Source organism: Tursiops truncatus, chromosome 2 (assembly GCF_011762595.2).
Source record: "Tursiops truncatus isolate mTurTru1 chromosome 2, mTurTru1.mat.Y, whole genome shotgun sequence".
In the NCBI taxonomy this organism is placed as follows: domain Eukaryota; kingdom Metazoa; phylum Chordata; class Mammalia; order Artiodactyla; family Delphinidae; genus Tursiops; species Tursiops truncatus.
Window position 1 is genome coordinate 40,466,499 of NC_047035.1, and position 14,579 is coordinate 40,481,077.

The 14,579-nt window shown below is 37.3% G+C and overlaps 2 protein-coding genes across 5 annotated transcripts in view; one reads left to right on the forward strand and one right to left on the reverse strand.

Moving 5' to 3' along the window:
* The window catches only part of SLC38A6 (solute carrier family 38 member 6), a 74,244-nt gene extending 73,994 nt beyond the window's left edge, over positions 1 to 250 (reverse strand). Inside the window, exon 1 of the mRNA XM_019923183.3 lies at positions 40 to 250. Within this exon, the coding sequence (XP_019778742.2) occupies positions 40 to 144 (105 nt within the window). The 5' untranslated portion in view covers positions 145 to 250. The remainder of the gene's footprint in view (positions 1 to 39) is intronic.
* On the forward strand, positions 194 to 14,573 carry TRMT5 (tRNA methyltransferase 5). 4 transcript variants are annotated; one of them, XM_019923169.3, is made up of 5 exons: positions 194 to 498; positions 1,660 to 2,315; positions 10,123 to 10,247; positions 13,218 to 13,872; positions 14,246 to 14,573. In XM_019923169.3, the coding sequence occupies exons 2-5, from the start codon at positions 1,826 to 1,828 to the stop codon at positions 14,296 to 14,298; spliced, it is 1,323 nt and encodes a 440-aa protein (XP_019778728.2). In that variant the 5' UTR covers positions 194 to 498; positions 1,660 to 1,825; the 3' UTR covers positions 14,299 to 14,573. The 4 variants fall into 4 exon arrangements, with proteins under 4 accessions (XP_019778728.2, XP_019778720.2, XP_033706970.1 ...); XM_019923161.3 differs by having other exon boundaries at positions 194 to 452; XM_033851079.2 differs by having other exon boundaries at positions 252 to 391.
* The last annotated feature ends 6 nt before the right edge of the window (positions 14,574 to 14,579 follow it).

Consider the following 14,579-nt stretch of genomic DNA (forward strand, 5'->3'; position numbering starts at 1 on the left):
CTTCAGAGAAGTGCCGGGAAGCGTGTGGAGCGAACTTACGTTGCTAAGCAACGGGCTCAACTCTTCCGCCTCCGCCTCTTCGGGCTGCCTGGCAGAGACAAACCAGCCGGGCTCAGCGTCCACGATCCCCCAGGGCGCCTCCATGCTGCTCACTGGCCGACTACCCAGTCCATCTACAAGCTACTACCCCAGCCCTCCCGTCGGGTAGTCGCGCCAAAGGCGGAGCTATGTTCCCAGCCCTTCCGGGTTCCCGTACCTCACCAGGGCCGGGAAGAAAGGAGGAATCGACGTGATCTGATGACGCTCGCCCCTCGGCGGCGAACATTGATGGTGTCATCGAGGGCCCGCCCACCCGCCGGCGACCCATTTCCGAGCTGCACCAGAGCATGAGGTGAGGGTCTGGTCTTGGAGCCAGCTGCTGGGCGACGCAGAGAAATGAGATGGTGACGTTGGTGAGATGGCGGCCGCCGTGCCCTTGATAGTTCGAAGAGGCTGAGGGTATGGTGGCGGTACGGGTCCGCTCGGGGCTGCTCTCCGCCTCGCGCTCTCTGGGCGCGGAAACGTCACGAGGTCACCCACCATCTGGTGTGGAGCCTAGGTCTGAGTACGGCGGAGTGAGGAGTGTTTCATCTTTTCAAAAGCTTTCCGATAGAGCCTTTAGCCACATTTTACATGCGTAAAGACGAGACTCACAATAAGTAATTTACCCAAGATCACACATCTGGTTAACTTCTAGACCCAGTTTGAACCCTGTGAACTTTGACAGTTGCTTTACAGGGTTCCCGGGCAGGGCCCTTTCTTCTGACAGTTACTTCTTCGGTATTCCAGAAGGCAAAATTAATAACTGATACTGCTACTGGGATGTGCATATAACACTTAGCAAAGTTCTCGTCCTCAAAATACTGAACTGCTGCTGGTATGTGCATATAACACTTAGCAAAGTTCTCGTCCTCAAAATACTGAACTGCTACTGGGATGTGCATATAACACTTAGCAAAGTTCTCGTCCTCAAAATACTGAAACCTCTAGTTACAGGCAGGACTTGTGGCAGTAAAACATCGAAGACATTGAGATAGATTAAGAGCGCAGGCGCTGGATTTTAATCCTCGCTCAGCCACTTACCAGCAACGAGACTTCGGGTCAATTTACCTACTTCTGAGCTTTAGTTTACTCGTATACAAGACGAGAATGTGATACCACACACCTCCCAAGATTGACAATGTGCATAAAGCATTTAGTACAACATCTGACCCATTAAGCATCCATAAGAATATCCTTTTAAAAATTGACATTGGTAAAATCGTAAATATAGTGACCATTTCGTTTAGAGGTGATCCTTTAACTTAAACTTCAGCCTTCTAATTCCAAACTTATTCTGTAGAAAATTGTGGGTGGGGAGGTTTATTGACTATAGGGAGGGTGATGGATCACTAAGCCCTAGTCCTGGCAGCAGGTGGAGTGAAGGTTCAAATCTTGCAGTCATCCTGTCCTAGAAAAGATAGTATACTTCTCACATACCACTAAAAGTTTTAATTATCAGCATTTAGCAGGCTATTTAAAACAGTAGTGAATTTAAATTTTTATCCTCAAGACCTATTGTGAACATGTTAAGTTAGTTTGTAACTTTATGGTATTTCTTTTAATTAATACTTTTTTTAGGATCTTATGGAGGCCATTTGGATTCTCAAGAAGACTTCTCAAAGTGGAAAGCTGTAGAATAACTGAAGCAGAATCCTTGAGTCCACTAGCTTGGGCATCACTGATACAGAAGCTTAGCAGAACACCTGGTATTTTCTTGTTGGATCAAAGAAAAATATTCTCAACCATGCCTGAAATAGAAACAAATCAGAGAGACTCTGAATTGTTTTCACCCCCCTCTGATGTTCGAGGAATGACAGAACTTGATAGAACAGCTTTTAAAAAGACAATCACCATCCCGGTGCTTAAAGTGAGGAAAGAAATAGTCAATAAATTGATGCGATCTCTTAAAAGGGCAGCACTGCAGCGCCCAGGCATAAAACGTGTGATTGAAGATCCAGAAGATGAAGAAAGTAGACTAATTATGTTGGATCCCTATAAAATGTTTACTGATGATTCCTTTGAGAAGGGAGAACTCAGTATTTTAAAGCAGCTGAATGTCAGTCCACAGATATCTAAACATAACTTGGAACTAACTTATGAAAACTTTAAGTCAGAAGAAATCTTGAAAGCTGTGCTTCCTGAAGGTCAAGATGTGACTTCAGGGTTTAGCAGAGTTGGACATATTGCCCACCTGAACCTTCGAGATCATCAACTGCCTTACAAGCATTTAATTGGTAGGTGTGTCTTAGTAATATTCACATATTAGAAAGCAATTAGCAAGTTCTAATTTTTGTTAAAAAAATTTTTTTTAATGCCGAATTACAGAATCAGGACATTTTATCATTTTAATTTTAAGCTGGATCTTAAGCTACATATTTTTTCTTTTGAGGGCCATATTGGAATACTCTTCCCAGAGTCATAGCAATCTCTAAATATCAATTCAAGCTTTTGTGTACACAATACGTAAGCGTAAACTTGAATCACTTGCTTTTGTAGAACTCTTTGGCAGTTATTATTTTGGTACACAGGACTTGTTAGTCCTTCAGGACTATGTTGAATGCTAGGTTTCATGAGTGTTTCGTAGTCAGAAGGGCAAGACACTGTTTAGTCATGCTTTCATTGATTCAGTTAACTGAGCCTCTTCTATATGTCAGGCACCATACTTTTTTAGTGTTCCTAGCCTTTTAGAAACACTGCTGTGTATCTCTTACCTCTGTAGCCCAAAGTTGAAGCGTGGGTCTTTTATGCTTTGGGATAAGAAAGAACTAGAAGACTAATCAAAATCGCACTTGTTCTTATATAAATATTTAATGTCCATGCATTCTCCAGATTAATTTTTTTTAATGTAGAGTAATTGTCAGAACTTCTGAGAATGATTTTCAGCTTTAAAATGTAGTGCTCAGTGTTTTGCATGGGTAGGATTTCAGAGCTATGCTATTATGCATTTCCTTTGTTTTTATTGATGAAAGGAGCTGATAATGCATAGTGATAACATAATAAATACTTAAGCAGATCCTTATAATTATGACCAGGTGCAAATGTCAAGTATAGGCTTTCCTATGAGTCATTGCCTATCCTAACTCAACATTCCTTTTAGCACTCTTATTTTATAAACTTTCTTTCATAAAGGGGCACTCATAGATTAAAAATGAAATATTTTCATACAGTGGTAATTCTAAAGCTATTACTATAGACCTTCAGAATATTTTTTTTATTTCATTCATTTCAAACTAACTTCTGTACCTTAAAAATTGAGTTTTGATACCTGAAGCAGAACAAGATAAGAACAACTATTGACAAGAGTTTATTGACATTATCATATTCAAAATCAGGTATTTAACTATCAGAGAGAAATTGGACAAATTCTGGTTGTATTTAAGCATATTTGTATTATGGAGTACTTTATACTAACTTACAGATCAAGTTATCTTTCCTTATACAATGAGATAGTGTACAGATTCTTTTTTTTTTAATTTAATTTTATTTTTTTATATAGCAGGTTCTTATTAGTCATCCATTTTATACACATCAGTGTATACATGTCAATCCCAATCTCCCAAATGATACCACCACCACCACCACCACCCCCTGCCGCTTTCCCCCCTTGGTGTCCATACGTTTGTTCTCTACATCTGTGTCTCACTTTCTGCCCTGCAAAACGGTTCATCTGTACCATTTTTCTAGGTTCCACATATATGCATTAATATACGATATTTGTTTTTCTCTTTCTGACTTACTTCACTATGTATGACAGTCTCTAGGTCCATCGACGTCTCTACAAATGACCCAATTTCGTTCCTTTTCATGACTGAGTAATATTCCATTGTATATATGTACCACACCTTCTTTATCCATTTGTCTGTCGATGGGCATATAGGTTGCTTCCATGACCTGGCTACTGTAAATAGTGCTGCAATGAACATTGGGGTGCATGTGTCTTTTTGAATTGTGGTTTCCTCTGGGTATATGCCCAGTAGTGGGATTGCTGGGTTATGGTAACTCTATTTTCAGTTTTATAAGGAACCTCCATACTGTTCTCCATAGTGGCTGTATCAATTTACATTCCCACCAACAGTGCAAGAGGCTTCCCATTTCTCCACACCCTCTCCAGCATTTGTTGTTTGTAGATTTTATGATGATGCCCATTCTAACTGGTGTGAGGTGATACCTCATTGTACTTTTGATTTGCATTTCTCTAATAATTAGTGATGTTGAGCAGCTATTCATGTGCTTCTTGGCCATCTGTATGTCTTCTTTGGAGAAATGTCTATTTAGGTCTTCTGCCCATTTTTTGATTGGGTTGTTTGTTTTTTTAATATTGAGCTGCATGAGCTGTTTATATATTTTGGAGATTAATCCTTTGTCCGTTGATTCATTTGCAAATATTTTTTCCCATTCTGAGGGTTGTCTTTTCGTCTCGTTTATGGTTTCCTTTGCTGTGCAAAAGCTTTTAAATTTCATTAGGTCCCATTTGTTTATTTCTGTTTTTATTTCCATTACTCTAGGAGATGGATCAAAAAAGATCTTGCTGTGATTTATGTCAAAGAGTGTTCTTCCTATGTTTTCCTCTAAGAGTTTTATAGTGTCCGGTCTTACATTTAGGTCTCTAATCCATTTTGAGTTTATTTTTGTGTATGGTGTTAGGGAGTGTTCTAATTTCAATCTTCTACATGTAGCTGTCCAGTTTTCCCAGCACCACTTATTGAAGAGACTGTATTTTCTCCATTGTATATCCTTGCCTCCCTTGTCATAGATTAGTCGACCATCGGTGCACAGGTTTATCTCTGGGCTTTCTATCTTGTTCCATTGATCTATATTTCTGTTTTTGTGCCAGTACCATATTGTCTTGATTACTGTAGCTTTGTAGTATACTCTGAAGTCAGGGAGTCTGATTCCTCTAGCTCCTCTTTTTTCCCTCAAGACTGCTTTGGCTATTTGGGGTCTTTTCTGTCTCCATACAAATTTTAAGATTTTTTGTTCTAGTTCTGTAAAAAATGCCATTGGTAATTTGATAGGGATTGCATTGAATCTGTAGATTGCTTTGGGTAGTAGAGTCATTTTCACAATATTGATTCTTCCAACCCAAGAACATGGTATATCTCTCCATCTGTTGGTATTATCTTTAATTTCTTTCATCAGTGTCTTATAGTTTTCTACATACAGGTCTTTTGTCTCCCTAGGTAGGTTTATTCCCAAGTATTTTATTATTTTTGTTGCAATGGTAAATGGGAGTGTTTCCTTAATTTCTCTTTCAGATTTTTCATCATTAGTATATAGGAATGTAAGAGATTTCTGTGCATTAATTTTGTATCCTGCAACTTTACCAAATTCATTGATTAGCTCTAGTAGTTTTCTGGTGGCATCTTTAGGATTCTCTGTGTATAGTATCATGTCATCTGCCAACAGTGACAGTTTTACTTCTTCTTTTCCAATTTGTATTCCTTTTATTTCTTTTTCTTCTCTGATTGCTGTGGCTAGGACTTCCAAAACTATGTTGAATAATAGTGGTGAGAGTGGACATCCTTGTCTTGTTCCTGATCTCAGAGGAAATGCTTTCAGTTTTTCACCATTGAGAATGATGTTTGCTGTGGGCTTGTCATATATGGCCTTTATTATGTTGAGGTAAGTTCCCTATATGCCCACTTTCTGAAGAGTTTATCATAAATGGGTGTTGAATTTTGTCAAAAGCTTTTCCTGCATCTATTGAGATGATCATATGGTTTTTATTCTTCAATTTGTTAATGTAGTGTATCACACTGATTGATTTGCGTATATTGAAGAATCCTTGCATCCCTGGGATAAATCCCACTTGATTGTGGTGTATGATCCTTTTAATGTGTTGTTGGATTCTGTTTGCTCGTATTTTGTTGAGGATTTTTGCATCTATATTCATCAGTGATGTTGGTCTGTAATTTTCTTTTTTTGTAGTATCTTTGTCTGGTTTTATTATCAGGGTGATGGTGACCTCATAGAATGAGTTTGGGAGTGTTCCTTCCTCTGTCATTTTTTGGAAGAGTTTGAGAAGGATGGGTGTTAGCTGTTCTCTAAATGTTTGATAGAATTCACCTGTGAAGCCATCTGGTCCTGGACTTTTGTTTGTTGGAAGATTTTTAATCACAGTTTCAATTTCATTACTTGTGATTGGTCTGTTCATATTTTCTATTTCTTCCTGGTTCAGTCTTGGAAAGTTATACCTTTCTAAGAATTTGTCCATTTCTTTGAGGTTGTCCATTTTATTGGCTAGAGTTGCTTGTAGTAGTCTCTTAGGATGCTTTGTATTTCTGCAGTGTCTGTTGTAACTTCTCCTTTTTCATTTCTAATTTTACTGATTTGAGTCCTCTCCCTCTTTTTCTTGATGTGTCTGGCTAATGGTTTATCAATTTTGTTTATCTTCTCAAAGGATCAGCTTTTAGTTTTATTCATCTTTGCTATTGTTTTCTTTGTTTCTATTTCATTTATTTCTGCTCTGATCGTTATGATTTCTTTCCTTCTGCTAACTTTGGGTTTTGTTTGTTCTTTCTCTAGTTCCTTTAGGTGTAAGGTTAGATTGTTTATTTGAGATTTTTCTAATTTCTTGAAGTAGGCTTGTATAGCTATAAAGTTCCCTCTTAGAACTGCTTTTGCTGCATCCCATAGGTTTTGGATCATCGTGTTTTCATTGTCATTTGTCTCTAGTTATTTTTTGATTTCCTCTTTGATTTCTTCAGTGATCTCTTGGTTATTTAGTAACGTATTGTTTAGCCTCCATGTGTTTGTGTTTTTTACGTTTTTTCCCTGTAATTCATTTCTAATCTCATAGCGTTGTGGTCAGCAAAGATACTTGATATGATTTCAATTTTCTTAAATTTACTAAGTCTTCATTTGTGAACCAAGATATGATCTATCCTGGAGAATGTTCCGTGCGCACTTGAGAAGAAAGTGTAATGTGCTGTTTTTGGATGGAATGTCCTATAAATATCAGTTAAATCTATGTGGTCTATTGTGTCATTAAAGCTTATGTTTCCTGATTAATTTTCTGTTTGGAAGATCTGTCCATTGGTGTAAGTGAGGTGTTAAAGTCTCCCACTATTATTGTGTTACTGTCGATTTCCTCTTTTATAACTGTTAGCAGTTGCCTTATGTATTGAGGTGCTCCTATGTTGGGTGCATATATATTTATAATTATTATATCTTCTTCTTGGATTGATCCCTTGATCATTATATAGTGTCCTTCCTTGTCTCTTGTAACATTCTTTATTTTAAAGTCTATTATATCTGATATGAGTATTGCTACTACAGCTTTCTTTTGATTTCCATTTGCATGGAATATCTTTTTCCATCCTCTCACTTTCAGTCTGTATGTTTCCCTAGGTCTGAAGTGGGTCTCTTTTAGATAGCATATATATGAGCCTTGTTTTTGTATCCATTTAGCAAGCCTGTGTCTTTTGTTTGGAGCATTTAATCCATTCAGCTTTAAGGTAATTATCGATATGTATGTTCCTATGACCATTTTCTTAATTGTTTTGGGTTTTTGTAGGTCCTTTTCTTCTCTTGTGTTTCCCACTTAGAGAAGTTCCTTTAGCATTTGTTGTAGAGCTGGTCTGGTGGTGCTGAATTCTCTTAGCTTTTACTTGTCTGTAAAGCTTTTGATTTCTCCATTGAATCTGAATGAGATTCTTGCCAGGTTGAGTAATCTTGGTTGTAGGTTCTTCCCTTTTGTCACTTTAAGTATATCATGCCACTCCCTTCTGGCTTGTAGAGTTTCTGTTGAGAAATCAGCTGTTAACCTTATGGGAGTTCCCTTGTATGTTATTTGTCATTTTTCCCTTGCTGCTCTCAATAATTTTTGTCTTTAATTTTTGCCAGTTTGATTACTGTGTGTCTCGGTGTGTTTCTCCTTGAATTTATCCTGTATGGGACTCTCTGCACTTCCTGGACTTGGGTGGCTATTTCCTTTCCCATGTTAGGGAAGTTTTCAACTGTAATCTCTTCAGATATTTTCTCGGGTCCTTTCTCTCTCTCTTCTCCTTCTGGGACCCCTATAATGCAAATGTTGTTGCGTTTAATGTTGTCCCAGAGGTCTCTTAGGCTGTCTTCATTTCTTTTCATTCTTTTTTCTTTATTCTATTCCGCAGCAGTGAATTCCACCATTCTGTCTTCCAGGTGACTTATCCATTCTTCTGCCTCATTTATTCTGCTATTGATTCCTTCTAGTGTAGTTTTTGTTTCAGTTATTGTATTGTTTATCTCTGTTTGTTCTTTAATTCATCTAGGTCTTTGTTAAACATGTCTTGCTTCTTCTCGATCTTTGCCTCCATTCTTTTTCTGAGGTCCTGGATCATCTTCACTATCATTATTCTGAATTCTTTTTCTGGAAGGTTGTCTATCTCCACTTCATTTAGTTGTTTTTCTGGGATTTTATCTTGTTCCTTCATCTCATACATTGCTCTCTGCCTTTTCATCTTGTCTATCTTTCTGTGAATGTGGTTTTTGTTCCACAGGCTGCAGGATTGTAGTTCTTGCTTCTGCTGTTTGCTCTCTGGTGGATGAGGCTATCTAAGAGGCTTGTGCAAGTTTCCTGATGGGAGGGACTGGTGGTGGGTAGAGCTGGCTGTTGCTCTGGTGGGCAGAGCTCAGTAAAACTTTAATCCACTTGACTGCTGATGGGTGGGGCTGGTTTCCCTCCCTGTTGGTTGTTTGGCCTGAGGTGACCCAACACTGGAGCCTACCCGGGCTCTTTGGTGGGGCTAATGGCATACTTTGGGAGGGCTCATGCCAAGGAGTACTTCCGAGAACTTCTGCTGCCAGTGTCCTTGTCCCCACTGTGAGCCACAGCCCTCCCCCCTGCCTCTGCAGGAGACCCTCCAACACTAGCTGGTAGGTCTGGTTCAGTCTCCTATGGGGTCACTGCTCCTTCCCCTGGGTCCCGATGCACACACTACTTTGTGTGTGCCCTCCAAGAGTGGAGTCTCTCTTTCCCCCAGTCCTGTCGAAGTCCTGCAATGAAATCCCACTAGCCTTCAAAGTCTGATTCTCTAGGAATTCCTCCTCCTGTTGCCAGACCCCCAGGTGCGGAAGCCTGCCGTGGGCTCAGAACCTTCACTCCAGTGGTTGGACTTCTGTGGTATAAGTGTTCTCTAGTTTGTGAGTCACCCACCCAGGAGTTATGGGATTTGATTTTATTGTGATTGCACCCCTGCTACCATCTCGTTGTGGCTTCTCCTTTGTCTTTGGATGCGGGGTATCATTTTTGGTGAGTTCTAGTGTCTTTCTGTCGATGATTGTTCAGCAGTTATTTGTGATTCCGGTGTTCTCACAAGAGGGAGTGAGAGCACGTCCTTCTATTCCGCCATCTTGAACCAATCAGTGTATAGATTCTTATAAATTTTTAAAGTGCTGACAAAAATGTAGACTTTGATTATAGGGCATCAGTATACCATTGCTGGTGTACTTTACCCTTGTAGCTTTTTCTGCTCTGGCAAATGTTTGACATAAAGAACAATTTAAGTAAATGGACATTTTGTTTAGATAAAACTCTAAAGAATCTATGTTTCTTTTATTTGAAAACATTATTTTGCTGGTATGTGTTTCCAAAGTGGAAGTATCTGTTTCAAATACACAATCAAGCAAACATTTGGTTTGAGGCCAATGAGGACAGGCTGGTGTTTTCTGGGACCATTTGTTCCCAAAGTCCTTACATCTTTTCCTTCTGTTTTTTAACCAGTTCCCTATGGTCTACCTGTTTGCTTACTGCTGTATTGATACATTTGAGAAGACTAAGTAAAAGACACGGAAAAATATTAGGTAGAACAAAACTCCTCAAAAAAATTTTTTTATAAATGTACCCACACATTTTTTGTGTGTGTTTGCATTGGGAGCTGTCAGACATTAACTTTAGTAATCTGCTGAATTTTTAGAATTGCATGCCTCTTTACACATACTAGATGCAGGTTTTGTCTATAAACCAAAAGAAAATATAGTTCACATCTATTTCATACTTGCAGTTTTAGCTTTTATTTTGCAACCAAACGGCAATATTTATTATGAATTCTCTGATTTTAGGCCAAGTTATGATTGACAAAAATCCAGGAATCACCTCAGTGGTAAATAAAATTAATAACATTGATAATACCTACCGAAATTTCCAAATGGAAGTGCTATCTGGAGAGGAGAATATGATGACCAAGGTATGGAGTATTTTATTGTCTCCTAATATAGTGTATATCAAGATTAATGTTTGAAATCAGAATAGATAACAAAGATTAAGAATATATAATAAATACCCAGTATTGATGAATACGTGAGAATGTGAGCATTTACATATACTATTGATGGGAGTGCAAATTTGATACAGTCAGGAAGAGTATATGGTAATATATTGCAGTTTTGAATAGATACATCCTTTGACCTAGCATTCCATTTATAGGAAGTTATCTCAAGGATATAATTGGACAAAACTGTAATGATGTACGTACTAGGTTCTGCATCATTTTTTTTTTTCCTTTTTTGGTTGCGCCGCGTGGCATGTGGGATCTTAGTTCCCCGACCAGGGATCAAACCCCCACCCCCTGTAGTGGAAGCACGGAGTGTTAACCACTGGACCGCCAGGGAAGTCCCTGCATCATTTTTATAATAATAAATAAAACAAACAAAGAAATGGAAACAACCTAAATGTCATCAGTAGATAATTGATTACATTTTGGTATAACAATACAATGGAATACTCCATCATTAAAGATTATTTATATTTAGCTCCATACTTAAAATAAATTGTCCACTGACACGTTAAGTGACAAAAAATAAGTTGTAGAATAGTATATATAACATAGTTACATTTTAACTATGATAATTTTAAGTATGTAAATATGCATATACACCAGAACATTAACAGTGAGCATATTTTTATTTGGTATAGCTACTGGTGACCTTTGTTATCGTCTGTATACTTTTCTACTGAGCACATATTTCTTTTATAAGAAAAACAAAACAAATCTATTTCAAAGAAAAAATAATTTAAAATATGTAGGAACAGATTCCTGGTATAAACCACTTTCTTATTTTCCACCCCCCAAATCCTCTGGAGTGTTGGATATAATAAACCTTTTTTAGCCCCTTAGATAATTACATGTTAACATTATGTGAAATTTTGTACCCAAGCTAAGAAATAGGTTAAACTCTCTCCATAATTTTAATAACAAAAGCCATTCTTAAAGTGTTAGTCATATCTTTCAAACAGGACTTTATAAAACTCAGGAGAGAACTTATGCAAAATAATTTTAAGATTCTGGGCCAATATTTCTCCAGAATTTAATAGTGTCAGGATATTAAAATACCATTTACTACACACTTATTTTAGGTCCTGAGCTAAATGCTTTAAATATAACAAATCCTAAGAGACCCACAAGATAATGGTTGTTGTTATTCATATTCTCTTTATGCAGATGAAATAACTAGGAATGACTGAGTGTTTGGAGCAAGCCTTCTGACTCGAGTCCATGCATGGTCTTTCCTTGTATACCAAACCTCCACTGCCTACTACTTGTGTATAATGTGTGAGGTCTGTTATGGCAAGCAAGATTTGAATATGAATCCTTTGGTAATAACAGTGCTTACCTCAGCCGACCTGAAGACCTACTAAACTTTAGGCATACCCTGATTGAACACTGTGCATGTTCTTTTCTTGGTACTGACCCTTAGGGTAACAGATAGTATCATTCTTCTCAGAAAGAACATCTAAAAGTTCTGAGAAACTTCTGTAATTTTATAAATGCCTTGTGATTGATTTCCTAAGTCAACTAAAGCTTGTTCTTAAGGACATACTTTATACCTAATATTTATACTGTCAAATAAATGTAAAAACTCAGTATAATTTCTTTGCTCCAAACAGAATCACATTTAAGTTTAACTTTAGGAGCTCATGCAACATTTAAGTAGTATGTGTGTATATTGTGAGGTAAAAAGATTCCTAAAGTGAATCTGCTGAAAGTCATGCTTAACTAAGGGAGCGAGATATCAAAGACAGCATGATAAAACCAGAGGGATACTTAGAATCTAATTTTTTAAGCTAGAACTGTGATTCACACTAAAGAGCTTAAAAGGGGAGTAGAAAGGAGATTTCGGAAAAAGCATCCCAAGACATATATAAGCGTTCCAAGTTATATACCTAGAAAGACTTTTAGTTGGCAGAATCATAAAGAAACGTTTCCAATACTGGAACCTTAATAATATGGCCAGAGCATCTGATGTGGTCAGGAAGAAAAAAATATGTACAAATTTGGAATTAAGGTCCATGAAGAGAGAATACAGAAGATATCTCTATCATATTTATAGAACTTAAGAACTTTCTGGCCTTGTGATTCTTCATCTATTAAAATAAGGGGCTTAAGATGATGGGTGAGGTCACATTCTACAACTGTAATTTTAGTTTTGTTTTCTATTTTCTATCATGTTTATGATAATCCCCAAAGAAATGCTGCAAAGTCTTAATTTTGTTCAAGACTTTGCTTCACTGTATGTATTTAGTTTATCCATGAAAACTCAGATTTGGGAAAGGAGAAAGTAGGGGAATAATTTGTTCTATACACTGGCTCTATTTATAGACATGAAACCTGCAAAGTCCAAGTAACTGTCTGAAAACACAGCAAAATACCTCCAAATTCAATGACACATGACACATCTATCATGACTCCCCCTGACAAACTGAAAACTAAGGAGGGAAGCTTGCTTGCTGTGTGGAAGTGCTGTCTGCAACTTAGCTACCCACCATGAAGATATGTGTAGTGTGTTGTTTCAAAGTATAGGTTTTTTTTTCTATCAGGTGACAGGAGAGAGTATAATTAAGCCAGTCAAATGGCCTATCTGAAAAATTCCTAGTGTGATTGGAGAACCACTTTATAGCCCTTTAGGATGAGATGGAGAACCACTTGGCTTTGAAGAGAGAACTTTTCTCATGAAAACTTCTAATGCAAGATATTAAGTGGCCTCAAGTATAGCGTAAACACCAGAATTCTAATTAAAATGCCTTTAAATGCACTGCTTTTTTTGCTCTTAATAATACTAAATTTAAATGTGTGTATGTCTGTGAGTGCATCCATCCAATATCAGTGACTAGAACTTAAGACTAAGCAGTTTAACCAAAAGCATAATACCTTTTTCAGGTTCGAGAGAACAACTACACTTATGAATTTGATTTTTCAAAAGTCTATTGGAATCCTCGTCTCTCCACAGAACACAGCCGTATCACAGAACTTCTCAAACCTGGGGACGTCCTATTTGATGTTTTTGCTGGGGTTGGGCCCTTTGCCATTCCAGCAGCAAAGAAAAACTGCACTGTATTTGCTAATGATCTCAATCCTGAATCCCATAAATGGTTACTACACAATTGTAAATTAAATAAAGTGGACCAAAAGGTGAAAGTCTTTAACTTGGATGGGAAAGACTTCCTCCAAGGACCAGTCAGAGAAGAATTAATGCAGCAGCTGGGACCACTGTCAAAAGAAAGAAAACACTCTGTGCACATTGTCATGAACTTGCCAGCAAAGGCTATTGAGTTTCTCAGTGCTTTCAAATCACTCTTAGATGGACAGCCATGCGGCAGTGAGCTTTTTCCCATTGTGCACTGTTACAGCTTTTCCAAAGATGCTAATCCTGCTAAGGATGTTCAGCAACGAGCTGGAACTGTGTTAGGCATCTCCTTGGAGGCATGCAGTTCAGTTCACCTAGTAAGAAATGTGGCCCCTAACAAGGAAATGTTATGCATCACTTTTCGGATTCCTGCTGCTATACTTTACAAGAACCAGACCCTAAATGGAGGTGAGCAATTTCTGGGAAATTAAATGTAAGCTGTAATACTTTTCATATAACTTTCTGGGGCTACATATATATTTTATATTATTTTTTAAACTTGGAAATAGGTTAAACTCATTCTAGTTAGATATTTCAGTTCAAGACCCCTTGCCATTCAATTGTGACTACTTTCTCACAATTTTACAAATTTTAGTATGATTTACTGTTCAGTCTAGTAGAAGTCTACTTCACTAAAATAATAAATCTGCAGGAATGTTACTATTTCATGTGTAAGTTAATTAGATTAAAAATCTTTAAAATGCCTGTATTATTTGCTTTTTAAAAGTATTTTCAAATGTTAAGTATCTTACCTAATATAGGTTTTCTGGATTTGTTACAGACAATCATGAAGATCCACCTATTAAACGCCAGAGGACAGATAAAGACTTTTAGGAAGAAAAAACACAAACTGCTTCAATCACTTAATTGGAAATATTTTCTCCAGCTCCCCACTAGACCTTTATGTAGTGAAATATCATTTGTATGATTTGTATATTTTAGCATTCAGTTACTTTAGTATTGAACCCTTATATTTTGCCCTAGCTGTCTTATAAATTGGGGATTATCAAATTTAAGTCTACTAAATACATTTTTATGTTACAATTATAATTTTATCATCAAATGTATCTAATATTTTATTAGATAAATATATTTAAATATTGTCTTTCTCTTGG